Below are 27,715 nucleotides of genomic sequence, written 5' to 3'. Positions count from 1 at the left end.
TGCAAACATGGAATTATTGGTATTATTGTTTCCAAATTGTGGCTGTGTTGAGACCATAGGCTTTTTAGGTACCATTGAAGTTTTCTTATATGCAACTTTGCACATGGGATTAAAAGAATGCAAGATGCCATGAAGCCCAGAGCCTGCAGAATTTTCCTTGCAGTAAGCCTGGTACAATTTGCTAGTGTTTTGAAGTACTGAGTTAGTTGCCCTTGTTTTTCTGGCGTAAGATAGGATCTGGGTGTTTGTGTCCAAGTTGGCACCCAGGAAAGTTATTTTCTGAGATGGTGTCAGCCTGGATTTCTCTTTGTTGATTGTGTATCCCAGAGAATTCAGTAACCGTGTTGCATAAGCCAGATGTTCCAGAAGAGTGTGCTTGCTGTCCGCTTGGATCAGGCAGTCGTCCAAATAAGGGTAAATTTGTATCCCTTGAAGTCTGCAGTAGGCAATTACTGATGCCAGGCATTTCGTGAATACTCTGGGTGCAGTAGATAAGCCAAAGGGCAATGCAGAGAATTGATAGTGGATTGAACCTGCAAGAAATCTGAGGTATCTTCTGCAGCTTTGTCTGATTGGGACATGCAGGTATGCCTCCTTGAGGTCCAATGTTACCAGCCAAAACTCCTTGCCCAGCATGGGAAGAAGCTGCTGTAATGTAAGCATCTTGAATTTTGGTACGAGTAAAATGTATTTAGGATGGATAAGTCCAAAATGGGTCTCCAGTCGGTTCCTTTTCTTGGTACCAGGAAAAGTCTGGAATAAAAACCTTGACCTTGTTCGTCAGTAGGAACCTCCTGAATGGCTTTCATGTCCATGAGTTTTGTAATTTGTATTTGCGCCTCTGCCCTTTGATTGTGTGGCAGGTATGGCATGCCTCTCATTTTTGGAAGAGTGTGAAAATGAAATCTGTAGCCTCTGTTTATTATGTCCAGGATCCATTTGTCTGTTGTGATAATCTGCCAATTTCTTGAAAATAGTGCCAGCTTTCCTCCCAAGGGGGCTGCCAGCTGAGATTTGCTTGGCATGAAAAGGAGGAAGTCATTGGGTTTGCTTTCTGTATTGTTGTGCACTGTCTTCGCCACCTCTTGGTGCTTGAGTTTGCCATTGTCTGCCTCTATATGATCCTTGAGATTGTCCTCTGCCCCTTGAGCGCCTGTATCTACCTCTTTGGGGCTTGTCTGTGGCTGGAAAGGACCAATTTTTTGAAGGCCAATTTCTGCTAAAACGAGGTGGCTGTACCTGTAGAAAAGCCTTGACAGTTTGCATAGATTTAGTTTTTTCTTCCATTTTCCGTAGTATCTCCTCAGCATTAGTATCAAATAGCACATCCTTTTGTAAAGGAGCATCTAGTAGTTTAGCTTTAACATGATCAGGCAAGCTTTGTTCCCTAAGCCAGGCATGTCTACGAATGACTGCTCCTGTAGCAGCAGCTCTACTTGAGGCCTCTAAGGCATTATAACCACATTGTAAGGTGTGTTTACCCACTTGTTCTGCACTGTGCATCATATCCTGCAATTCCTTCAAATCTGGTTGTTCAGATTGAGACACTTTGTTTCTTAATTGTGATAACAGAAACTGCTGATATTTAAGCATATGGAACTGACAATTTAAGGCCCTCATGGCTAGGGTGGCCGAGGTGTATACCTTTTCCCCCCACCTTTCTAAGGATCTAGATTCTCTTTCAGAAGGTAGTGGATTCTTGGCAGTAGAGGCCTTCATTCCCTTGGGGCCTTGAGAAATGGTTTCAGGGTCAGCATTATGGCTTTTGAAAAGAAATTGGTGAGAGTTAGGGACTCTGTAGTACCTATCAGGTTTGACTGGTGCAGGAGGCAGGGAATCCGGATTAAGACAAGCCTCTGAGTAAACATCATCAAGTATGTCCAGGACAGGAGGTATAGCCAGAGGTCTGTGTTGAGGTAACAAAAGAAATTCCCTGAGCCTTTTCTTGGAATCAGAAAAGTCTTGGCCTTCCCAATGGAAGTGCTCCCTCAAGGTGTGCAAGGTTTCCCCAAAAGAAAAATCCTCTGGGGGAGATACAGAAGGAATGGACTGTTCTGCATCAGAATCTTCATAAGGGGAGTACGAGTGTTCCTCCACATCAGAATGTTCTGAGAAAATGGAGCCCTGTTCAGAAGAGGGAGAGTCTTCCTCCACTCTGGGTCTCTTGTCTGGAGGGGGTTGGGAACCCCTGATATAGGAAATTAAATCCTCAGCCATTTTAAGCATCTGCTTTTTAGGCATGGGGCCTGGGGATGGGCCCTGTGCAACAGGCCTCTTGGGATGCATGGCTGATTTGGACTTAGTGAAGGCCTTAATAGAAAAGGAAGAAGAGGGTCTAAATGCACCCTGGGTGGAAGTGGACCTGTCCACATTAGGTGGCTCAACACTCACTGTGGTTTCGGTGGTTGTAGTCTGAGTAAGGGCCAAGGTACCAGCGGTCTCGGGTACAGAAGACACCGCCAAGGAAGTGTCGTCGGAAGTCAGGGACTGCATAGGCGTCTCGCTGAGAACCGGACCATGTGTAGCCGGCTTTGGCATGGTGTCGGTGGAGACCGCGGGCCTCACGTGTCGGTCTTTGTCCTTGCGTTTTTTGGGCAAAACGGTAGTCGGAGTATCCGACGACATTTTATAATCAAAGGCTTTTCCAAAATAATGTTGGGCGAACTCCGCCCGACGCTTAATAGTGTGTTTATTGAAAGTCGCACAGAAGCGACAGCCCGAGACGTCGTGGTCTGGGCCTAAACAAGGTATGCAGAGGGAATGGAAATCCTTATGTGGTATTTGCTTCCCACAAGAAATACAATTGTTAACTTTGTCTGACATCGGTCTGAGGCAAGAAAAGTTTCCCCAACGGGGTACTTAGCTTTAAAGAAGACTTCGGTTTCCAATTTTTCGTAAATTCAGGAGCTGGCCGACCGGTACTTGCGAACTGCTTCTGCTTCAGGCACCGCGCGGCAAAAAAGACTGGAGAATATGGCGTCGGCTGTGACTTATATACCCCTGTCGCACTGACATCAGGGAAGAGGGTGACAACAACTGATGCCGGACCAAGACTTTGGAATTCGGCCGACCGAGGACCCGCCTGACGGCAGAGAACCCATAAGTGATTACCGCAGCTGTATGCACGATGAACATCTGGACTTGGTAGGCCAGAGCTGTGTTCCATAAGATCATTGCTTGCCTGCATAGAGGTGTACCCCCTTGTTTGTTTATGTACCACATTAGTGTGGTGTTGTCCGTCTTTATTGCAAGTTGTCCTGGATGTAATAGATCCTTGAAGGCTGTCAGAGCTTTCTGTACAGCTAGCATCTCTTTTTGATTTATGTGCAGATTTCTTTGATCTGCAGTCCATAGGCCTTGAATGCATTGTCCTGCCATGTGTGCCCCCCCAGGCGTAGTCTGAAGCATCTGTTGTGATAGTTTGCCTGGCTGGGGGCAAGGTGAAAGGCTGACCCTTGTTGAGGTGACACGCCTGTGACCACCATAGAAATTCCAGTTGTAGGCAGGGAATGAGAGATATCACTGTGTCCAAGCTGTGGCTGTGTTGAGACCATACGCTTTTTAGGTACCACTGTAATTTCCTCATATGCAGCTTTGCAAATGGTATTATTAGTATGCAAGATGCCATGAAGCCCAAAGCCTGCAGAATTTTTCTTGCAGTTAATTGGGTCTTTGTTGCCATTGCCTTGAAATATTGAGTCAGTTGTAGTTGCTTATCTGGCGTAAGATAAGCCTTCTGGGCCGTTGCATTCAAGCTGGCACCCAGGAATGTCATTTTTTGTGAGGGTACTAATTTTGACTTCTTTTCATTTACTGTGCACCCCAGGTAGTTTAGTAGATGCTTTACAAAGGCCAGATGATGTAAGAGAATGTCTTTGCTCTCTGCTTGGATGAGGCAGTCATCCAGGTATGGATATATTTGAATTCCTCTTTGTCTGCAGTATGCAATTACTGGTGCCAGGCATTTTGTGAAAACTCTGGGCGCAGTAGATAAGCCAAAGGGCAGTGCAGAGAATTGGTAATGGGTTGAACCTGCAATGAAACGGAGGTATCTTCTGCAACTTTGTCTGATAGGGACATGCAGGTATGCCTCCTTGAGGTCCAACGTTACTAGCCATGCTTCCTTGCCCAACATGGGAAGTAGCTGCTGTAGTGTTAGCATCTTGAATTTGGGCACTTGTTAGTAAGTGTTTAGAATTGAAAGGTCCAGAATTGTTCTCTAGGCATTGTCCTTTCTGGGCACCAGAAAGAGTCTTGAGTAAAATCCTTGCCTTGCTCTCGAGTAGGTACCAGTTGAATGGCTCTCATGTCCATGAGAGCTGTAATTTGCTTTTGTGCCTCTGCCCATTGATTTTGTGGCAGGTTTGGCATTCCTCTTTTCATTGGCAAGGTGTGAAAATGGAATCTGTATCCTCGTAAAATTATGTCTAGGACCCATTTGTCCTTTGTGACAATGTGCCAGTTGTCTGCAAAAAGTGCGAGTTTTCCCCCCAAGGGGGCTGCCAAAAGAGTATTGCTTGGCCAGATGAGTTGCAAGTCATTGAGTTTGCCTTCTGGTGGATTGAGACCTGTCTTCTCCTCCCTTTTGTGTTGTAGTACCCCATTGGCGAGGTTTATACTGGGCTTGTGGTTGTCCTCTGCCCCTTGGGCGTCTGTATTTACCCCTCTGTGGTCTGTCAGTGGCTGGAAAAGGACCAATTTTTTGTTGACCAGTTTCTGCTGAAGCGAGGGGGTTGTACTTGTAGGAAATCTTTGACTGTCTGCATAGATTTTGCCTTATCTTCCATTTTCTTTAAAACTTCTTCTGCTTTAACTCCAAAAAGAGCATCCTGCTGTAAGGGAGCATCTAGTAGTTTTGCTTTAACATGATCAGGCAGAGTTTGTTCCTTTAACCAAGCATGCCTACGTATAACAGACCCAGTGACAGCTGCTCTGCACGAGGCCTCCAAAGAATCAAACCCACATTGTAAGGTATGTTTGCCCACCTGCTCAGTGGCGTGCAACAGATCCTGTACTTCTTTCAATTCAGATTGTTGAGGGAGAGTGGTTATTCTTTGCTTTAACTGAGAGATTAGAAATTGCTGATACTTAAGCATGTGAAATTGACAATTCAGTGCCCTCATAGCTAGTGTGGCTGAGGTACCACACGAAATAACAACTAAATGACAAAAAAAGTGTAAAAACGAGCCAGTGTTCTCTTATACTATTGACAATATTAGCACCAAACCCAGCACGACCATCCAAGGCTCCAGCAAACGAAAAACAGGATTATTCAACAAATCACTGAAGCCTCCACGATGAATAAGCAGCAAAGGATTTTATTTTTAGAATAAAACAAGCGCTTTCACGCACCTGTGCAAATGTCTATGCTAATATAGCAGTATATGAATGGGAGAGGACTTACATTCTCAATAATGAAAGCTTTATTACCAATGCCATTTACTATAGGAGATTTGTAGATGACATTCTACTTTTTTGGAATGGCAGTGTGAAATCCTTACATGATTTCGTTGAATATATGGAATCAACTACCTCCTTCCTTAGTTTTACATATGAAGCCTCACCAATCACGGTTAACTACCTTGATGTAACTATAACTAAAAATAATCTGAATAGATTTACTACATCGCTATTCAGAAAACCTTGTTGGAAAAATGGCATACTCCACCATGAGAGTATGCATCCACGCCACATTTTTCCTAACATTGTGAAAAATCAGATGGCTAGAATAACCAAACTGTGTAGTGACTTCAAGGACAGAGAACAACTCTTGAACTTTCAAACCAAGTGTTTTATAAATAGGGGCTATCCAAATTATTTGCAAACAGCCCCTAAAGATAGAAATAACTTGGTTTCTAATACTAGCTACAAGCAAGGTCCATATAGGTATTATAGTAAACTAAACGTAGGTAAGGTGCAGTATGATATCAAATTTACTAATGACGTTAAATATATAAAAGAGATCATTTGTAAAAATTGGAAATTACTTTATATGAATAAAGAGCTGAAGAATGTGGTGGGTGAATACCCTATCTTCAGATATAGTAATTGTCCAAATTTGAAAAGATTATTATGTAAAGAAAAAATATTACACGCACCATTGGATATTAGGACCAATTTTAGGCAAGGAACCTTTCCATGTAAGAAATGTTGTGTCTGCAAATACATTACTGACGAACAGTCATATGAAAATGTAGAAACTGGCTATAAGTTTATACCGAATTTCTATGCCACATGTGATACCACAAATATAATTTATCTGGCCACATGTGAAAATTGCGATGTATATTATGTGGGTATGACAACACGCAAGCTCAGAGATCGAGCCTACAACCACATATATGACATACGGAAAATGAATATAAACAATGTTTTAGCCAGGCATTGTCAATCTTTTCCATCTCACACGTTCAAATTCAGGGTTTTGCAGATACTTTGTCCTAATAGAAGAGAAGGCAATGTATTAGGCACCTTAGAACTTTATGAGTTGAAATGGATACTAATACTCAGGGCGCACGTAGAGCCAGGTTTAAATACAGCTCTTAATATTAGACCAGCGCTACTATAGAGATTATATCTTATAGATTAGATTAGATACCAACTATAACACTATGTTGACAAGCTGATGGTGTATAAAATAGGGGCTTGTAGATATATGTGTACCTCACATTATTTTTAATTGTTTTAATTTACATGACAGTGCCAATGACATAGCTATATAAATTTTTCCACACCATTCTCTTTTTATCCACCCTTCCTCTTCTTGTTCGTTGTTATTTTTATTTGATTGGTCTATTTATATTTGATTTTCAAATTGATTATATATATCGTATATATTTTTAGGTATGTTCTGATGAAATTTGATATGTTGTATGGTATATACATCTATGCATTAATATAAATTAATATATATTAGTAATGTATTATGTAGTTTTAAGAAATACAAACACAATATATTATATTTATTTAAAATAAAATAAATATTTAGATTTTCTTAGATAGGAAGAAATATACACTAATGTTCATTGAACTATTTATATAGGTATGGTTTTTTGATAAATTGAAGGAGTGCACTGTGTACATCTATACATTTAATATACTTTTAGATTATCCTATTGTAGTAGTGGTAAGCCTTAAAAAAAGTTGTACTAGTTTCTAAGCGTAATTTTCAGATGAGCTACGGCTTTAAGTACAAATGCAATTAAGTGTTCTCTAATTGTTTAATTATTTTTAGCCGCCAAAAATGCGGTTAATTAGGGTGTATGCTACACTATATAAGATGAATATTTATTTTTAAAATTTGTAACCTGATGAAGCGCACTTGTTAGGTGCGTGAAAGCGCTTGTTTTATTCTAAAAATAAAATCCTTTGCTGCTTGTTCATCGTGGAGGCTTCAGTGATTTGTTGAATAATTATACTATTGACAACTGATTAATCCTACATTTTATATAGGAAGCCCGATGACTTTATAAATACATCCATAAATGTTATTTATAAAAATGAAACCAACAATAACAATAAATATAAGAATAAACATGAAAATAAAATTGAAGAAAAATACATCATAAAAATTCATAAATGTAAACCACAAACAGTGGCTGTTGTTATTATTAATAGCAAAGTTATAGTTAAGAGGAACCAAATGCTTATTAAATAACTCTGTCTAATTCCCAATTAATTCAAAAACCATGAAAAAATTATCACCATAAAAGTTGTCACAATAAAAGCATGACAGACATGAAAACAACCTCATCTCTTCAATGCTTTTAATTTGAGGATGCATTTAATAGATGCATACCTTACTCAGTTGTATTGAATGGTCATATAACAACAACATATTTACATGCATTATGGAGGGTAGACAGTAGCAGAATTTGAATTGAATTTATTTTATTTTATTTTACTTTATTATTTTTCAGTTTGTTCTATTTCATTAATTTCAATATTTGTCAATGGTATAAGAGAACACTGTTTAGTTAATGATATTATTATATATATACAGTTTTAAAATATTCAGTGTGTGGTTAAAGGTATTAGCTTTTTAAATAATTGTGTTGTAGGTAATGAGGTATTTACAACAATTAACTATCTAATTGCTTTTAATTAGTATGTTCATTGTGTATAAAAAGTGGTGCTGTGGTTTTTTGTATTGTATACGTCTGAAGAAGGTGGAGGAATATCCTTAACCGAAAGCGCTAACATTAAACAGTCCGTGCTGTAGCTGCTTGGCTCGTTTTTACACTTTTTTTGTCATTTAGTGTGGCTGAGGTGTAAACCTTTTTCTCCCACCTGTCTAGTGCTCTGGAATCCCTCTCAGAAGGTACTGGGTTTTTAGCCACAGAAGCCTTAGCCCCCTTGGGACCCTGGGAGATAGTCTCTGGGTCAGCTACAGGGCTTTTGCAAAGAAATTTGTGGGAATCAGGCACTCTATAGTATCTGTCAGGCTTAGCCGGAGCAGGGGGTAGAGAGTCAGGGTTGGAACTGGATTCTAAATAGACATCATCCACAATGTCCAAAACTGGTGGGATGGCAAGTGGTCTGTGTTGGGGGAGTAAAAGAAACTCTCTGAGTCTTTTCTTTGAATCAGAGTAGTCCTGACCTTCCCAGTGAAAATGTTCCCTCATAGTGTGTAAAGTTTCCCCAAAAGAGTAGTTTTCTGGAGGAGAAGCTGAGGGAATAGAGTCCTCAGCATCAGAATCTTCATAAGGAGAGAAGGAGTAGTCTTGGTCCTCAGAGGAGTCTGAAGAAATGGACATTTGCTCAGAGGATGCATAATCTTCCTCTTGTCTAGGCCTTTTGTCAGGAGGGGGCTGGAAACCCCTGATTAAAGAAATCAAATCTTCAGCCATTTTGAGCATCTGTTTCTTAGGCATGGGGCCTTGAACAGGAGACTGAAATGCAGTCCTTTTACATTTAGAAGGAGTCTTCGACTTAGAGAATGTTTTAATAGTGAGAGTCGTCGGTCTGAAAATGCCTTCAGAAACCGATGGCGTTTCTGTAGCACCGACGTCTTTTGTAGTAAAGTCGTCGGAAGGGCCTGAAGTAAAAGGCTGTGTCGGCCTGGTACATTCCGTCAAAATATCTGCAGCGGTCTCGGGTTCCAGATCTGTGGTAGTCAGGGGCTGCGTCGGAGCCTCACTGAGGACCGGAGAACCGGAGACTGGATCAGCCGAAGCCTCGGAATCTGGCTTAGGCATGGGTTGCCTGTCCTTATCCCTGCGTTTTTTTGTGCACGCCGGTAGTCGGTTGCTCCGGCGGCATGGTGTAGTTAAATTTCCTACCGAAGTAGTGTCGTGCGAAATCAAAACGTCTTTTAATAGTACGTTTATTAAACCTAGCACAAAACCGACAAGAAGTGACGTCGTGGTCTGGGCCTAGGCAAGGTATGCAATAAGAATGAAAATCCTTATGAGGTATTTGCTTCCCACAAGAAATACAATTGTTAACTTTTTCTGACATCGGTCTGAGGCAAGAAAAGTTTCCCCAACGGGGTACTTAGCTTTATAGAAGACTTTGGTCTGAAATTCGAATTCGAAAATCTCAGGAGTCGGCCGACTGGCACTTGCGAACTGCTTCTGCTTCGGGCACCGCGCGGCAAGAAAGACTGAAGAAAATGGCGTTGGTTGCATTATATATACCACTGGCGCACTGACGTCAGGGAAGAGGCGACAGCAACCGACGCTGGACCAAGACTTTGTAATTCCGTCCGACTGCGGGACCGCCTGACGACAGGATAACACAAGTGTGATGACTGCAGCAGGGTAACACGGTGAACATCTAGTCCACGCAACCACACTTCCCTTTTCCACAGTTTTGCATACGGCGTCAGGATCTCACCTCAACAGCAATGCTGCCTGCCTGCTTTAGTCTCTGCCATCCCTTCTCCTTTTAGTTTCATTATTTCCCAGCATTAGTGCCTTCTTATCTATACATTATGTGACCAAAGTATTGGAGTTTTAGTTTTACTGAGACCTTCCAGTGAGCAACCTGGATTTCTTTTAAGTATTAACTGACTTGATATTTCTGCAGTCCATGGTATTCTCAAAAAAAATTCTCCAAAGGTGCGGTTCAAAATCATCACTCTTCTGGTGCACAGCTTTACTTATAGTGCACCTCTCACAGCCATATGTTATTACTAGGGAAACCATATGTTTGGACACATGGACTTTGCTAACAATGTAATAATCTCTTATCTCTTTAAAAATCTTAACCAGTTTTACCTTAACTTTCCAAAAGCAAACATTTTTAATATCATAGTTGCTGCAATCATCACCTGCAGAGATCTCTGAGGCAAGAAAAATATAATCTGTTATTGCCTCCACTTTTCCCCTTGTATGAATTGATAGGGCAAAAAATATAATTTCAATTTTCTTGAAGATGATGACCAGGAAGTCTTTTTTTGTGCTTTGTACTTTCACCTTCACCAACAGGTTGTTCAACTCTTCCTCACTTTCTTCCATTAGAATGGTATCATCTGTATATCAGAGTTTGTTAATATGTCTCCCAGCTATTTTGACTCCAGAATCTGATTCCTCTAACCGAGTATTGTGCATGATATATTCAGTATATACACAAGGATAACAATATACAGTCCTATTGTATTCCTTTCCATGTCTTAAACCAGTTGTTTCACATTCAGCTCTAACAACTGGTACTTATGTAAGCAATAATGCCCAACAGGGTGTGTGTTAATGTGTAATTAATGCCGGTCCAGGGATGTTAGTTATGAGGCCCAATGCCACAGTCTTTGGACTTGTATATCCTACCATGATCAAGCACATATATACTGTTAGAACTAGGTGAACAGTAAATAAGTAATTATATATATATATATATATATATATATATATATATATATATATAAATATATATATATATAAAAATATATTTAAGTTATACTAGAAATTATAGTTTGTCTTATTTTTTAGTATACAGTGATAGATAGTGTATTGTCTAATTTGCTGTTAGAGCTTCTACAGCTGATTGGATAGCTTGTTATGATGTCATAATTGGTATCGGTCTCAGATTTGTTCTTTGGATTTTAAATAGTGAGTATTAATCTGTGTATTTTTAAAGTCTGATGAAGCACTGAGGTCAATGTGAAAGTACTTACTAAGGTATATAAAAGCTTTTTTAGTTTATTTTACATAGGCGTGTTTGTTGTCACTCAGTTTTTATTTTGGTTTTACATTTCTGAAGATGTTGCAGTGCTTAGATGTATCTGTGGATGTGATACTTTATTTTATATGTGTGTGTATGTTTTTATGTATGGGTGTTTGTGTGGGTGCTTGTGTATGGGCAGAGGGCATAACTCTGCTTCTCACCTCTCCTCGATTTTTCAGAACACCTTTGATTTTGTCTCATATTCTTGCTCTGTCTTTAGCACATTGTTTTTAATTTTCTAATAAAAGAATGATTACAGTCATTAATGCCACTCATTAGTATTTCATATTCTTATTGTTCAAAAAATGCATGTTGATGTAATACGTGTTGGTCTGTTTATTTTTTAAGTGAATTGCAGCTGTTTGGCAGTTGGCACAAATAATCGAAGCTCTGAGCTGTCAATGAACAGCTCCCTGTAGTAAATTGCACAAGGCTTACTTCCACCTCCATTTTCCTACTGTGTGAACTTGAGCAAGTCACTTGATCAGACAGTGCTTGTGGGTCACCAGTGAAAAGGGGTAGTGGGCTTTCAAGTTTAACAAAAAAGTAAACAAAAATCAAAGTCACTAAATAATGAGAGTCATGTGAGTTTCAGACTCCGTACCTTTCAGAAAATGTTTAATAACAGCAAAGCTTGCAATTCTAAATGTATAAGAGCAATATTTAAAATATGTCCATGGGGTCTTCATCCTGATTTCTGAGCTAACAGGTTAGGAAGTCATGGATAGCACTGCAAATTTATAATCCCAGTGAGCTCCAATACATTTGCAGATCATTAAGCATATATTTGTTGTTAACTTGTTTACCGGGAAAGTCTGATTGAATAATTTGTTTTCAGTGGAGGTCCAGGGAGAAAAGCTCCACAATATAAGAACAGAAGATAATATACGTAGATGAAAACTGACATCATAGTGCAATATACTGTAAATACATGGATTAATACAAATATTAATACACACATGACATGCAGAATAATATACATATAGCATTGGCAAACAAGACAAATTCAATATTATGTAGCATTTGTCATTCATTTGATCATAAGCAAATATGTATACGCAATCACAGAAGTGGCTGTAACTGATGGTCCTGTGTGTGTGTGTGTGTGTGTGTGTGTGTGTGTGTGTGTGTGTGTGTGTGTAATTATACACTGCAAAGCTTCTACAACTTTATGAAGAGCAGGAAGGATATGGTGTGAAAAAATGCAATGCTTGTGCAAAAAAATGGCAGAGTTTACTTGTCGGCAATATTATGGTCAGGTGGTAAATGCAGTTTTGGAATGTTGCTCTAATGGAAGTAAAATGAGCAAAATCATTTTCCCCTAAGGAAGTTGTGAAATCAAATAAAAAGTGGTCAAGATGAGGTAGAAATCAAACACAGTTAACTCCACTGAATACAGAGAAACTATAACACCACACTATACCAGCATGTAAACAGCTGCAAAGATGCAGCTTTATTCCATAGAAGTGTATAGCAAACCCAAGAAACAAACCCAGATGGTGAAATCATAACTTCAACAAGCTTTACAAGAAAAAGAAAAGAAATTTGACCACAAATAAGAATAGTGATTCCCAGAATGTTAGAGCCCTTGTCACCAAAATAAATAAAATTCAGGAGCTTAAAATCCACTAAAGCCAAGTTTGAGGCTTAGCTTCCCAAGCAATAGCTAATCATATGGAATTTTTTAGTTATGTTCATAATCCAAAAACACAAGCAATAGCTAATCATATGGAATTTTTTAGTTATGTTCATAATCCAAAAACACAAGCAATACGCTGAGCTGATTGTGAATAATGCTACCCATACTGGGGCTGAAGATATAGCAAACCTACCGGCCGATAAATTCAGCTTTAACTTTACCCCTCTCTCCCCTCTGCCTATTCCTTAAGAAATACCTGAAAATGACACATCTCCAGTCATCGCAAAAGATCAAGTCCTAAAAGTGCTATCAAAAGCTAAAAATACTGCATTGATGGGTTCTGACAATATCTCTGGAGGCATCATAAACAGCATGAAGCATGATTTAGCCACACCCATAACAACACTGTTCAGTCTCAGCATCCACACAAGTTTTGTACCAAGTGAGTGGAGAACAGCTGTAGTCATTCTCCTGCATAAGAGAGGGGCATCCACAGACCCAGGTAATTACAGACCCATAAGTCTGACCAGTCTCAAAGGCAAAGCCATGGAAGCACTTATGGAACTAATCAATCAGGACACAGTGAACAGACACTAGACCTACAAGGACAGGTCATGCTTACTCAACCTGGTGGATTTTTTGAAAAGATCAAAGCAACGAATAAAGGCAAAACCGTAACACACCTCGATATGGCAAAAGCTGCTGACACAATTCCCCACTCTGGCACAGTAGAAAAGCTAAATAAACAGAATAAACCTCTCTGTCACCCACTGAATTGACACCTAGTTACAGATAGGATGCAAATAATCAAAATAGGGGAAGTTACCGCCACAAAAAGACCAATAACCAGTGGAGTCCCCAGGGTTCTGTGCTGGGACTTTGCTTGTTTGGCATCTACTTTTCTGAAGTAAAAGCCAATACCAAAGGACTCTGGCTGACTCTGTTTGCAGATGACTGCAAGCTAGGAACAGTCACTGAATCCCCAAATGACTTAGACACCCTGCAAGAACATTTGTTCCAAATAAATAACTGGTGCCAAACTCACTGACTGAAACTAAATACCAGAAAATACATACTTTAAGACGTCATCTAGCCCAATGAACTACATCACTGACAAGCACCCCTAAGAGCTAACCCAGTTATTCCTGGATTTGAGAGCTAACTTTTGACCAACATGTGTCCATTGTTGTATACAGTCCTTACCTACTGCGCAGCTTATAAACAAAGGGGTTGTGTCTAGATCTAGGGATGTCATTGTACTCCTTTACTCAGCCTCATTAGGCCAATCATTGAGTATAATACCCCCTTAGGCATGTATCAGTCCAGAGACATGCAACAACAGGATCACCCATAGAGACACCTTACTAAAAGGACAAAAGGCCTAAACAACATGACCTACATGGAATGACTCAAAGCCCTGTCACCATACTCAGTATCCTATGGACTGCTAAGAGGTGACCTGTGTCTGTCATACAGGGTATTCTCTGATTCATTACTGATGGATTTGCTGCACATCAGCAAGTCAAATGGCATCAGAAATATCCAGTCTAGGGATCTAAACCTCTTCTGCAACATCAACAGAACAGTTTGGAGGGAAAGGTATATCTAACATAGGATACCACTGCTGTGGAATAGACTCCCCATCCACATACAACAAAGCTCATCCCAGTCCAGATTCAACAGCAACTTACATCAATGGATGGGAAACAGAAAATTTATTCCACTACTGCCCCCTGTACTATTATGGACAGAGACAGTTCCTAAATACTTTATCCCATGCATGGGTACCCTCAAATTGCCTATGGTATGATCCCAGTTATTTTCATTAGGCATAATTTATATTTATTGACCATGGAATGGGTAAGGCCAATATATACCCAAATGGGATAGTTAATTTCTAGCACAAAAATGGAAACTGGCTAGGCTTAAAATGGCCCCCAAGGGCAGCTAACCTAGTACTTACTTATGACTCTAAGAAAGTTTTAGCCTTAGTTTGTGGCCTTCTTAGAAATAGTTAAAGCTATGGTTCAGTTCAGCCTGAGATATCACTGGTATCTTTGTGTTTTTATTTATTTAGCTGCAGTATAAATGTATGTTTAGCAAGTTACACAACTATGTCTTAGACAAGTAAAAAAGTCAAAGTAAATGTCATTTAGCCTACACAAGTGCAGTCTAAATGAAACTGTGAAATTGAAAAGACATATACATACATACATACAGTAGCACATACAACGGACATTTCACATTAGACAGGTTATTCTACCTGTATAATACCACAGTTTACCTTATCTATAATTTTCAGCAGCTGAATGATTTCTTATTGCACAAGTTTCTATTGCACTGTGTGATTCTCACATGAATAAGATGATCTGCTTAGTATAATATTGCATAGTCACTGCCATCCATGTTTAGAATCTGTACTGTCTTTCATTTATTTGCATCAAGAAAATTGGCTGTTCCATATCTTGACAGTATCTGGCTTTCCTGAGACTACTGGCAGAGTTCCAAGTCTCACCATCCGAGGGAAGAAGCTGTTTCTGAACCCAGACATTTTACAGCGCATGCTGCATATACAAACTTTACACTAATCCATCTAACCAAAGTATAGTTACAACTGCCACATACAGCAAGTAAAGAAAACAAGCATGTGATTCTTTTTACCATGCAGTAAATATGCACTTTTCCTGGTGCAGCTACATAGGTGTACATTTGTTAGTACTGGACAGGTACTAATTTAATTTGTTGTATCTGCCAATCAAGAAAGTTTACATGCACATGGCTCCACCCCATGGCAGTGAATTTAAATTTATGAAGTTTTGAGTGCTATGATTTCTGAGCTCTCTGCTATCACTTCTGATGGTCCCTTGCTATGAAACCGAAAGCTGAGAGGCTGACAGGTATGGAGGCAGGGTGTATGGAAGTTTTCTTTCTAGCTGTATCAGAAAACAGAGCCAGTACTTCCTTGGCCAGAATAGTGGCAGTAGAATCATCCAGGGTTTCTCTACTCCAATTTTCTGCAGTACCCTGCAGAGCAGAGATATTAAAGAGTGCCCATAAAGCAAAATACCTGTCCAGAGGAAAAATAAGTCATCGACTGTCCATATGTTTTAGTGAGGAAACCCTGAGCAAAGCCTCAGAAGTGCTGGCTATCTATGGAAGCAAAACATCTACTTCCATTGACTGCCATATTTATGTTAACTTTACAGAGCTGAAGAGTACAAAGGATAAGTCCATATAAAACCTCTTTAGCTAGCAGATCTAGGAGATGGTCTTTCTCTGATACCGTCTGTGTGGGCTGAAGTTTCAAGCAGTTTATACAAGTAAGTAGGTAGATGGACAAGTGATCTTAGAACACTGTGATTGTAAGACTTCCATGTCTAGTCTACAAAGAGGGCATGAGGAACATGATTGTGGTGTTACCTTTGCTGAAGCACAAGACTCCTGACTTCCAGACAGTTTTAGAGCCTTTAAAAGCTGGAATTGCAGGCAAAATTTCTTTGACAGTGATATGTTGCCTCCTCTGTGTGTGATTCCAGAGGCTTTGCACCTTACGGTTGCAGGTGTGTGCAACTCAAACTTTGCCAGATGCATCTCTAGTTAGATCCTGCCTGTGTGAGAGCATCAAAAAGACATTTTCATATTCACCTTGACTTGTGATATTCACCAGATGAAACCGTTAAATACATAAGCTTGCCACCTTCTCACTGGACATTTTTTTATCTGGCCCTATACTTAAAGTCATTCCAACATGCCTCTAACAGGTTAACCGTCTCATGAGTGTCAAACATGCAAGTATATAGCTGCTTCCATTCCTTTTGAAATTCAGTAATTGTGGCAGAGTGTAACTAGAGGGTCACTTCCACATCTTGCAATCTTGACTGTTTGGGCTACACTCATCTAACTTTGAATCTATTTGGTTTAATTTTGCCTACACTTGGTAAAACAAAGGTTGTCCCTCTTCAACTTACTACAGTGAGCCATCACAACCTGGTTCTTTCATTCCTTTGCTGCCAGGGCTTAACTGAACTGCTTATACTTGTGAAGCCCAGACTGCTGAGTTGCCTTTCCTTGTCCACATCCACATCCAGTTGTAAAAGCATTACTGATTTCAAGGTGTGAATAGGAAAAAAACGCTCTTTGTACTGACCCAGCCACTTTTAATAATGTCTGTCACCCTAACAGATAGGAGATCCATAAATCATCTGCCGCTCCTTGTCTGACATTAAGTCCCCTAGGACTGAGCTTTCACATCACATTCAAAGGGCTTCTATACTCTGTGTAACCACAACTTTACCAACTCCTGTACTGTATAATCTTCATCATTTGAATTCTGACTGTAAGGTTTATTCATTGCTGTGTTTTTTTCTCTTTATTGTTCATTGCTATATTTTTTACTTACACAATTTTATGTCTCTTTCACTCTGTGGAGTCCAGATTATAGCTGTAAATGGACTTTGGGTCAGAACACCCACCCAGTTAACAAACAAATGAGAGGAAGAAGCACAGAGACTTGTTTGTGCCAAACCAGACATTGATGTAGCACTAGAACTCTCCCAAGCTATTGCCTGCGCACTTTATCACTAAACAAGTCAGGAATGGTCAATAAGTCCATGTTATTCATCAAACTTTTCCTGTCCATGTTGGCATTGTTTAGTGTACTGACAATAAATTAATTTAGGACAGCAGCTCAGAAAAAAAAAGAAATCCAATAAAAGCTTTTCTGTTCGGGAAATTTAGCAGTCCTGTAGCCATAGTGCTTCTGCATAGTGCCCAACAAGCTGGTTCTCGGGGCACTACTAGCAAAATCAGACTTTCAATATCATGTGTCCAGCCCTGTGGTACAAAGTAACAAAGTCCTGACTATGACCTACATAAGCCGTGAACAGTTAATGAGCCAGATGGGGAGGGTTCAAGTGAGTGAATAATATTGGCTTGTCCATTATGAGGTCAGGACTGCAGCCTCGACCTCTGCAGTACTGATGCCCAGCACAGGCCTGGTGGTGCAGGGAGAAAAGCATGAATGGCAAAGACATATAACTGAGAGCATTTGCTGATACTCACTGTGAGGCATCATGGGCATTAGGGTGCCATGGAGGTAATAGACTAGGAAAGTACATAAATCTCCACTATTACGAAGACCAGAAACAAAAATCATATTCTTATGGTCCATCATCCTGTGCCTATAGACCTTTCCATTCTCTTTCTAAATCTCTATTGTTGGATTATGCACAACAATAAGTAAGTATACCTTTCCCATAACCGGGATGATCAGTACAAGCTATAAACCATGAATGGCTGGAGAACTAAGTCTATAAAGCCCCAAATCACACCAGACCCCCCCCCCCACTTAATTTACTAACAGTACTTTTACACAGCATGCTGTCTAGATTAAAATCAAATTCTAAACCCAACTTATACTTAGGTAGACAGATAAATAAATGGGAATGATTGCAAGGTACTTACCAAAGCCAACTCCAGGGTTTGACGAGACAGCAACATTTCCATCCAGACCCCAATTAAAAATGTAACAATTGCCATAGGAAGGATGATATATCTGTGTAAAGTTACTGAAAAAAATGAAAAGGAAAACATAATCAGCATGCCTAAACTGTAACCATCTACCATTTCTGGGAGCAGGGAAAAATAACATTCATTGTGATTGAATAATTATATTTTTTTTCGGAAAATAAAATGTACTTTTCTTACTCTTACATAAGAAAGTATATCATTATTGCTTTATGATCCCCTGTGCAAAGAGTAAAGCATGTCTTTTAAAACATTTTTGTAATTAATAACTAAAGCAATTAACGGTAAAAAAACAAATACCTCTCAACTGTCCAGATTTTCACAGAATGTCCAGATGTTTGCCTCATATTTTTGGTCTGTTCCCCATACAATTTGTGATTTTCTGGCAAATCATTGAGGATTGAAACTGCTAAATAATGACATACATTTGGATTTCAGAATTCATATCCTTCAGAAAATCAAACTTTAAAGACATGCAGGTAGGTGTGTGGGTGTGCCTTTTCAAAGGTTGGGAGCCAGGCTGGCAACTCGACACCGTAAAATTCCACTGCCAATCAATAGCAGACCGGTGATCCACTGTGGCGACCCCTAACCGGGAAAAGCCGAAAGTCTATCCTTCAGAAAATGCATGCTAACACAACACCTTTAACTCTAGCAACATTCTATGTTTATAAGAGCAATTTAAAATGTGTCCCTAACTTTGGGCCTTTGACCCCCATAATTTTTGGCTCTGTCCTGATCTCTCATGCTAAGAGGTTGAGAGGTATGAATTAGAAGTTATGTACTCACCATAACGTTCCATCTGAGTAGGTGTATTCATTTGTCTGCAACCTGTGGGTTATGGATCCGATATCGGATCCGAACCGGCATGGTTTTCCAGCTATGGATCCAAGCTCTCAGCTCCTCCCCTCACCCATAATGCCCTGCTCTACCCTCATGACCTCAGATCGAGTTTGCCAACAGCAACAACACCCTGAAAAGGGTAACAGATAATATGCAGGAAACTGAAAGGCCAGGGGGATAGGAGGGCGGGATGGTTGCAGACAAATGAATACACCTACTCAGATGGAACGTTATGGTGAGTACATAACTTCTAAATCTGAAGTAGGAGATTCATTTGTCTGCAACCTGTGGGACAGAGTCCCCAGCTACCTGAATCTTGGGCGGCCATCATGGAAGGATATTCCGGAGCACCGCGGAGCCAAAGGATGCTCTACCCCTAGATGCAAGATCCAACTTATAGTGGGAGATAAAAGTATGAGATGAAGCCCACGTGGCTGCTGCACAAATATCATCTAGAGGAATCCTAGCCTTGAAGGCTGCCGAGGTAGATACTGACCGGGTTGAATGGGCATGAACACCCTCCGGTGCGGCCTTCCTGAAGCTTGATAAGCCAATAAGATGCACTGTGAAATCCAGCGGGACAGAGAAACTTTAGAAATTGGCTTGCCCAAATTAAATTTTGCAAAGGAAATAAACAACTGGTCGGATTGCCTATGACCAGCCGTCCTGTTTAGATAAAATCTAAGTTGCCTGTGGACATCTAAAGAGTGAAGCTTATATTCACCTTTGTTTTCATATTTAGGGAAGAAAACAGGGAGGTTAATGGACTGATTGATGTTTGCTTCAGAAGCGACTTTAGGAAGAAAGGACGGGTTGGTCCTGAGGTAGACACGGTCCGGATGAAATACCAAGTAAGGAGGTTTAGCTGATAATGCTTGAAGCTCTGAAACTCTCTTGGCCGATGTAATGGCTACCAAAAAAGGCTCTCTAGTAAGACAAGAATTTGAGAGCCACTGTAGCCGCTGGTTCGAAGGGCGGTCAAGGCCTGGAGAACCAAAGAGAGGTCCCAAGGAGGAACCGCTTGTTTTACAGGGGCCTGAGAAGAAAAGTACCTTTAAGGAAAATTTTACACAATTTGGCTGACATAAGAGGATTAGAGTCATGGCCAATGTGATAATGAGAAATTGCCGCCAGTTGTACTTTGACTGTGGAACTGCTGGCACCATCGTTAAAAGAGTGGTTAGAAAGTCAAGCACTAAGGGAGAGGTACCGTGAAGGGATTCAGGCCTTGCCGCTCCACAAAGAAAACCGTTTCCACTTGCTGCGTAGACCTTCCTAGTGGACGGTTTATGAGCTGCCACCAGAATTGCCTTAACAGGTGACGAAATACCGGAGTCCTGATCAAGAGTGGAACTGGAGCAGCCAAGCGGTCAGCTTCAGGTTGTCCAGATTCGGAGGAGGTATGCAGGATGGATGGGATATCAGATCCGAATGGGATCTAGAATCCAAGGAGGATTCACCGAGTGAGACCTTAGGAAGGGGAACCAGATCTGTCGAGGCCAAAACGGAGCAATGAGAATCATTCTGCAACCCACCCGAGAGGCTTTCTGAAGAACTTGGAGCATCAGAGGCAAGGGTGGATAAGCATACAGAAGACCGGGTGGCCAAGCATGCACCAGAGCGTCTCTTGGGGAACCTCCGGGAGGAGGTATCAGAGCGAAAAAACTGTCGCACTTGGTGTTTGAGGGAGAGGCAAAAAGATCGCATGAAGGAGTTCCCCACCGTGCGAATATGCGTTCCCCTACTAGACAATTGAGAGACCACTCGTAAGGGGTCAGAATGGTGCGACTGAGCTTGTCCGCTAGGATGTTGGACCGACCCGGAATGTGCGTTGCCCATTCCCAAACTCTCATGGCTTCTCGACAAAGAGGGTAAGACCTTGTTCCCCCTTGCTTGTTGATGTACCAGACCACAGACATGTTGTCCGATTGAATCGCAATTGTTCCCAAGGGAAGAAAGTCCTGAAGTGCTAGCAACGCTAAGAGCACTGCTCTCATCTCTAGAACGTTGATATGCAGTAAGGTCTCTGAATCGTTCCACGTGCCTTGGACGGTCCGGCCCGCAAAATGCCCCCCCCACCTGAGGCGGGAGGCGTCCGTGGTCACCGTGGTGAGAGGGGGAGAAGCACAAAATGGGCGGCCCTCGTGGAGAACTGGGGAGTGAAGCCACCACAAGAGGGACCGCTTGCAAGCCTTGCTGATCGCAATGGGATGATGCATAGGGAGAGCAAGGTAAGACCACTGTACTAAGAGAGTCCACTGTAGGATGCGCATATTGAGCCTGGCAAGAGGGAGAAGTGCTATAGCAGACGCCATGGACCCTAGAGCCCTCAGGACCAACTCCGCCGGAACAGAACTTGAGTGGAGAATGGCCCGCACCTGGAGCTGCAGATTTTGAACTCTGTCCGCAGTGAGGAAGGCTCGTAAACTCCTTGTGTCTAGCCTGGCCCCTATAAAATCTACGAGCTGTGTGGGCGCCAGGTTGGATTTCTTTGTATTTATTGTAATGCCCAGAAAAGGAGCAAGATGGAGAAAGGAGTCTCGCGCCAATAATAGTAGATGCCTTGTTGGGGCGGTAAGAAGCCAGTCGTCCAGGTAGGGAAAGACCTGCACCCCCTGAAGCCTCAGGTGGGCCGCTACCACTGCTAATACTTTGGTGAACACCCTGAGGGCTGTGGTGAGACCAAAGGGAAGGACCCGGAACTGGTAGTGACTGGCTCCCAGCCGGAAGCGGAGGAACCTCCTGGAGCGCCTGTCCATCAGGATGTGGTAGTACGCGTCTTTGAGGTCTATCGAGCACATCCAGTGATTTTCTCCCAGAAGGGGGAGAATAGATTGCAGAGTGATCATTCGGAATTTTTCTTTGGGGACTGCCAGATTCAAGAGAGAAAGGTCTAGAATTGGTCTTAGTTCCCCCGTCTTCTTTGGCACTAAAAAGAACCTGGAGTAGAACCCTGATCCGATCTGGTCTGGGGGACGGGCTGGATGGCTCTTTTCTTTAGCAGATGGCCAATTTCTGCCAAAGCGGCCTCCCGTTGACCGGGTGGAACGTCTGGGAGGGACTTCAACTTTGGAAAGTGAAGAAAAGGGATGCGATATCCTCTGGATATGATTTGGAGAACCCAGCGGTCTGATGTTATGGACTCCCATGCCGCTAAGTGCTCCGAAAAACGTCCCCGACTGCCTCCAGAGTGGAGCAGCCGGGCAACCCCTCAGGGCTGCTGCGGGCCGTTCAGAGAAAGGTTCCCTGGACCCGAAGTTTCTGGGAGCCCCTCTGCCTCTAGGGCGGCGTCCTCCCTGTCCTCCTCTGCCACGGAAGGACTGGTTGTCCGGAGCAGGCTGGGACTGCTGCGACTTCCGGAACCACATCTTCTTCTGACCCTTTTGGTTCCTAGAGTAGGGCCTCTGGGGTGCAGAGAAGCGGATTCCGACGGCAGACAGCGTCTTCCCGTCCTTCTCGCTCTGGGTCAACATTTCGCGAACGGTTTTGCCAAAGAGAGCAGAACCATCAAAGGGGGCGTTCGCAAATGACGCTTTGAAGGGCTCAGAAAAATCGCAGTGACGGAGCCAGGCCTGACGTCTAGTGACTAGGCCTGCCCCAGCGGCTCTAGCGGCGCCTTCTGTAGCGTGGGAGAGTAGCCGCATAGAGGTATTAGTAACTGACCTAAGAGTGGCCATGCGGGTGGAGTGCAGCACCCTGTCCTCCTCCGACATGGACTCTGGGGGAGATGCAGCGTATTCTTTAATGAGATCTCGCTGCATCCTAATGACGTGTGCCAAGTAGTTCAGCGTCCTTACCGAGAAGGTCGCTGAACTAAACATCCGCTTCCCCAAGCGGTCCATCATCCGAGACTCCTTGCTCGGGGGATGTACTGAGGGACTCTCCTGAGCAAGTTTCCTCTTGGTGGCCGCCGCCATCAACATGGCATCTACCGGAGGCCCCTTACTCCAATGGGCACGGTCGGACGGTGGGCTAAGGATCCTATCGGGCCTCTTAGGAATTGGCTCCACGGTGTCCGGTTCCTTCCACGCCCTGGTGGTAATGAGGTCCACCAGGGGGTCGGCAGGAGGGGACACCCAAGAGGTAGACGGGCCCGCTTCAAATGCCTCCAAGAACACGGACTCGTCCGAGGAAGACTTGGGGGCAGACCACCCCCCCCCTTATACGGAGCATTTCCATGATGTCTCCAAATGAGACATCCTCGGGGTGACCGTGGGGAGCCTTCCCTTCCTCCAAGTCCGTGTCTTCCGTGAGAGACTCGGGAGTCAATGTGCCTCCTTTGCACGTATGCTTGCGAGGGACATCCTCTGGGGGGCTGTCAGAGGACTCCTCGCAAACCGCAACCTGTTCCATTGGAGCAACTTGGGGCACAGAAGCGGGCTGTCCCAAGGGCCGGATGGTGGAAGCCTGGCCCAGTGCAGAGGGAGCGCGGGACGGATCGAAACAAGTGCCGGGGTCCGGAGACCCTCAACAGGGCCCTCTCCACTACATCAAACGCCGAAGGGTAGCCGACCTCGACCAAAGGATCCGACAATCGGCTCCCCCTCGGATCCGAAGAGTGGATCGGAGCCGGCGCCGAAGCGCTCGGATCCGAAGGGACAGTGCGCTCCGACACAGACGGCGCCGAAGGAGCACTGATCCCCCCGGATCCGAGGCTCGGATCCAGGCTCCGAGAGGTCGGATCCGATGCACTCGAGGGCAGGGTCGGATCCGAAGTACAAAGTACTATCGGCGCCGACCCACCCCCGGCTCCGAAGCTGCTCGGCTCCAGCTGCTCCGAACCCGGGTAGCGGGTCGGAGAAGGAGCAATCGGTTTGAAAAAGGGTGTTGAGCTCCCCCCCAGAGGGGGGGGGAGGCAAGAGCACTCCCATCTGCATCTGGGCCTGGATGAACCTTCTCATCATCCGGTCCAGATCAGCATCCGAAAGGCTGTACGTGGATCTCGACAAGGCTACCGAGGTAGGCCTGGAGTGCCTCCTCGATAGCCTCGATGGAGATCGGGTCTCCTCCTCCTCAGGTCCCGGTGAAAAACACACAGGAGACCGGAGCCGAGAAGGAGGAGACCGAGCCGACAACGGAGCCGGGGGAGAAGCCCGCTTGGCTGGCGGGGCCGAAACAGAGGTCTCGGCCCGCCGCTTATGGTGCTTCTCCCTCCGGTCCTTTCCTAGCATCCCTCTCCTCCGAACCAGAAGCGGGAAGTTGAGTCCCAGGAGGAGGAGGGGTGCCAGAGGAATAACCGTGGGCACGGTTACTCGAAGGAGCGGAGGTCGGAGCCGAGTCCGGGTAAAAGGCCCGCCAAAACAAGCTTGGACCTCCGCTCCTTCAATGCCCTGGGGTTGAACCCTGCACAAATGGAACATCCAGATGTGAGGTGTTCAACCCCCAGGCATCTAACACCGAGTGTGGCCATCAGCTGGGGAAAGCTTATGGCCACACTCGGAGCATTTAGAAAATATAGACTTGGGTTGGTCTGCCATCCTAGTCTAAAAAAAAAAAGTAGTTACCAAACTAAAGTAACTATACAACTAATACACACACAGGCCCAACACACACACTCTACGCCAACAGCGAGGGGAGGGATAAAACTTTTAGATTACCTCTAAAAAGCAAAAATATCAAAGGGGAAACCTACTCTTTCACTCAAAAAATCAATAGAAACTTCAAATTTCTGAAATTTAACAAGAAAACTACCACTTAGCTTGAGAGCTTGAGAAACAAATCCAATCACCATGCGCGGCAAACGAGATCTGAGGTCATGAGGGTAGAGCAGGGCATTATGGGTGAGGGGAGGAGCTGAGAGCTTGGATCCATAGCTGGAAAACCATGCCGGTTCGGATCCGATATCGGATCCATAACCCACAGGTTGCAGACAAATGAATCTCCTACTTCAGATTCCTAGTTTCATAGTTTCATAGTTTAGTACTAGGCTATCTGCCCTGGGGCATTTATAAGCCTAGCCATAGTGATGTGGCTTTCGCCACCCCATGTAATGGTACAGAAGTGTACAGAATAGATTTAGAATACTGTGCCTCTGTCTAGTAAAGACACAATGAAGACCCCCTTACATAATAGAATTAGTTTACTGTGCCTCTGTCTAGTAGTGACACAGAGATGACCCCTGGGGTAAACCTACGATCTCCCATCCACTCGTCAAGATTTCTCTTGAAGAGAGTCAGTGAGGGGCTCTGCCTAACATGAACTGGGATTCTATTCCAGAGTATGGGAAGCCTCTGAGTTATGAATCTGTCCCTCCAGCATGTCCTATTCATATTTGTGCTGAGGTTTAAATCTTTAGCTCTCGTGGTTCTGATGGATTTGGATTTTTTGAGGTGGAGCATGTCCATCAATTCCTGATTGGACATGGCCTTGTACGTCAGGCACAGATCACCTCTGAGTAGGCGGTATGCTACTGAATAGAGCTGGAGTTTCTTTAGTCTGGCAACATATGACATATGTTGGAGACCCTTGATCCTCTTGGTGAGGTACTTTTGGGGTCTCTCTAGCTGTTGCAAGTGCCGGGTGAGGTACATACCAAATGGGGCATTGTACTCAATCATGGGCCTGATAAGGGAGGAGTATAGGGGTACAATGACCTCTTTTGATCTGGATGTGAATCCCTTCATGATAAGGCGGGCAAGGTAGAAAGTCTTTCTAACCACTTTGGCAACGTGGGTGTCAAATGAGAGGTCACTATCAACATGGGTCCCCTGGTCTCTGATTACTTTTTCCGTACTCAGTGGGTTACTGTCTATGTGATAATTTGTGGGTACTTTGCTTTTCCCAAAGGGGATGACTATACATTTTTTGGCATTTAGTTTAAGGCCATGACTCTGGCACCAGTTGTCCGTTTCAGTGAGGCCTTTCTGTAGGATGTATGTGTCAGCTGGTGTATCGACTATGGCACCTAGTTTGCAGTCATCTGAGAACTTTGTCAGCCACAACCCTCCCATGTTTGCTTTCACATCTGAGAAATAAATGCCGAACAAGAGGGATCCCAGGACAGAGCCCTGTGGGACACCACTTGTGACTGGCTTTGAGTCTGACATGGCTCCAGCAATTTTGACTTTATGGGTTCTATCCTTTAGCCAGTTTGCAACCCATCTTGTGACATATGGATTTACATTTAAGCTGTTGAGCTTGTCTATGATGCCAGAGTGGGGTATTGTGTCGAAAGCTTTAGCCAAGTCCAGGCAGGCTGTATGGACTGCCTTGCCCTCGTCAATGGCTCTAGTGACTGTTTCGAAAGCGTCAACCAGGTTCAAAAGGCAGGATCTGCCCTTTACAAAGCTGAACTGGGTAGGATCAAGTGTCTGTAAGTCCCCAATGTCTCTGTTTATGAGTTCCATAATGATTCTTTCCATAGCTTTTATGGGGCGGTAGTTACCAGGGTCTGTAGAGGTGCCTCCTTTGTGGAGTGGGACTACTGTTGCTGTACGCCAGTGTTCAGGTACATATCCTGTAGTAAGGCTAAGGTTAAATAGCATTTTTATGTGTGGGTCCAAAAAAGGTTGAAATCACTGGACAGACAGGTCAATGACCATTCAAGAAACACCAGGCTTAAACAAAAATCTAAAATAGAACCACAAATTTATTAAATATTCCTTGAAGCGCTTTTCGTCTGCTTCTTAAGCAGACTTCTTCAGAATACAATTAATAGTCCAACCTCCTTCTTTTAAAACCCAAAAATAATCCACAGCTGTGTGGTTAATTGTTAAATTAAAATTCTTTAAAGGCGAAGTGCTTTAAATTCAAAGAAAACAATCAGCCTTAAGGTATAAATGCACATATACTGAACTGAAAATTAACATATTATTAGTCACAAGTTAACTAACTGAAATTGCATGTGGACATAAAATAAACCAGAATAAGAGTAAAAAATACAAATACAAATACAAAACTGTGTTGTGTATTAAAGTACATATTAACTTAACCAAAACGTATGGGAGACAGAAAAACAGACCCTATAGTGAAAACATACACAGGTCCCGACTAGTATGTTGAATACAACAAATTTCATACTAGGCTTACAACAAATGTAACATCCCAAAACGTAGTGGAAAGTACAATAATTACGACAAATATAATTTTAAGTAAACTAATAGACTAAGGAACAAAGGGGAAAAAGGTAATAGATGTAACTTGAAACCTAAAGGAATAACATTAGATTCCTTAACATACTCCCATTGTAATGGCTAAAGGGACTGCCCACATCTACCTTTTGAGACTGTTAAGGCTCAACAAGCAAGAAATAGAACATGCTTCATTGAGACCGGGGGAATGATAAGCTTCCAACCTGATCTGCCAATGTAGTTCAATTGCCAACAACTTCAGTGAAGCAGGGCCACCTCTATTGTCCGCAGCTAACTGATCGATGGCAATGAATTTAAATTGGTGAGATGGAAACTCGACTACGTGTTTAGCGAGGGCGTTAGTCAATTTTTGTTTCTTAATGGCGTACTGATGCTCATGAATAAATGGTAGATGTGGGCAGTCCCTTTAGCCATTACAATGGGAGTATGTTAAAGAATCTAATGTTATTCCTTT

At 42.9% G+C, this 27,715-nt stretch overlaps 1 protein-coding gene across 1 annotated transcript in view; it reads right to left on the bottom strand.

Moving 5' to 3' along the window:
- Nucleotides 1-27,715, bottom strand: part of SCNN1B (sodium channel epithelial 1 subunit beta) — a 1,718,819-nt gene that overhangs the window by 887,867 nt on the left and 803,237 nt on the right. Inside the window, exon 5 of the mRNA XM_044089820.1 lies at nt 18,266-18,369. Coding sequence (XP_043945755.1) covers nt 18,266-18,369 — 104 coding nt within the window. The remainder of the gene's footprint in view (nt 1-18,265; nt 18,370-27,715) is intronic.

The sequence above is a fragment of the Protopterus annectens genome, chromosome 12.part0 (genome assembly GCF_019279795.1).
Source record: "Protopterus annectens isolate FY-2018-M chromosome 12.part0, PAN1.0, whole genome shotgun sequence".
In the NCBI taxonomy this organism is placed as follows: Eukaryota; Metazoa; Chordata; order Ceratodontiformes; family Protopteridae; genus Protopterus; species Protopterus annectens.
The sequence above is the reverse complement of the archived record's forward strand: the minus strand, read 5'-3'. Positions and strand labels throughout refer to the sequence as shown.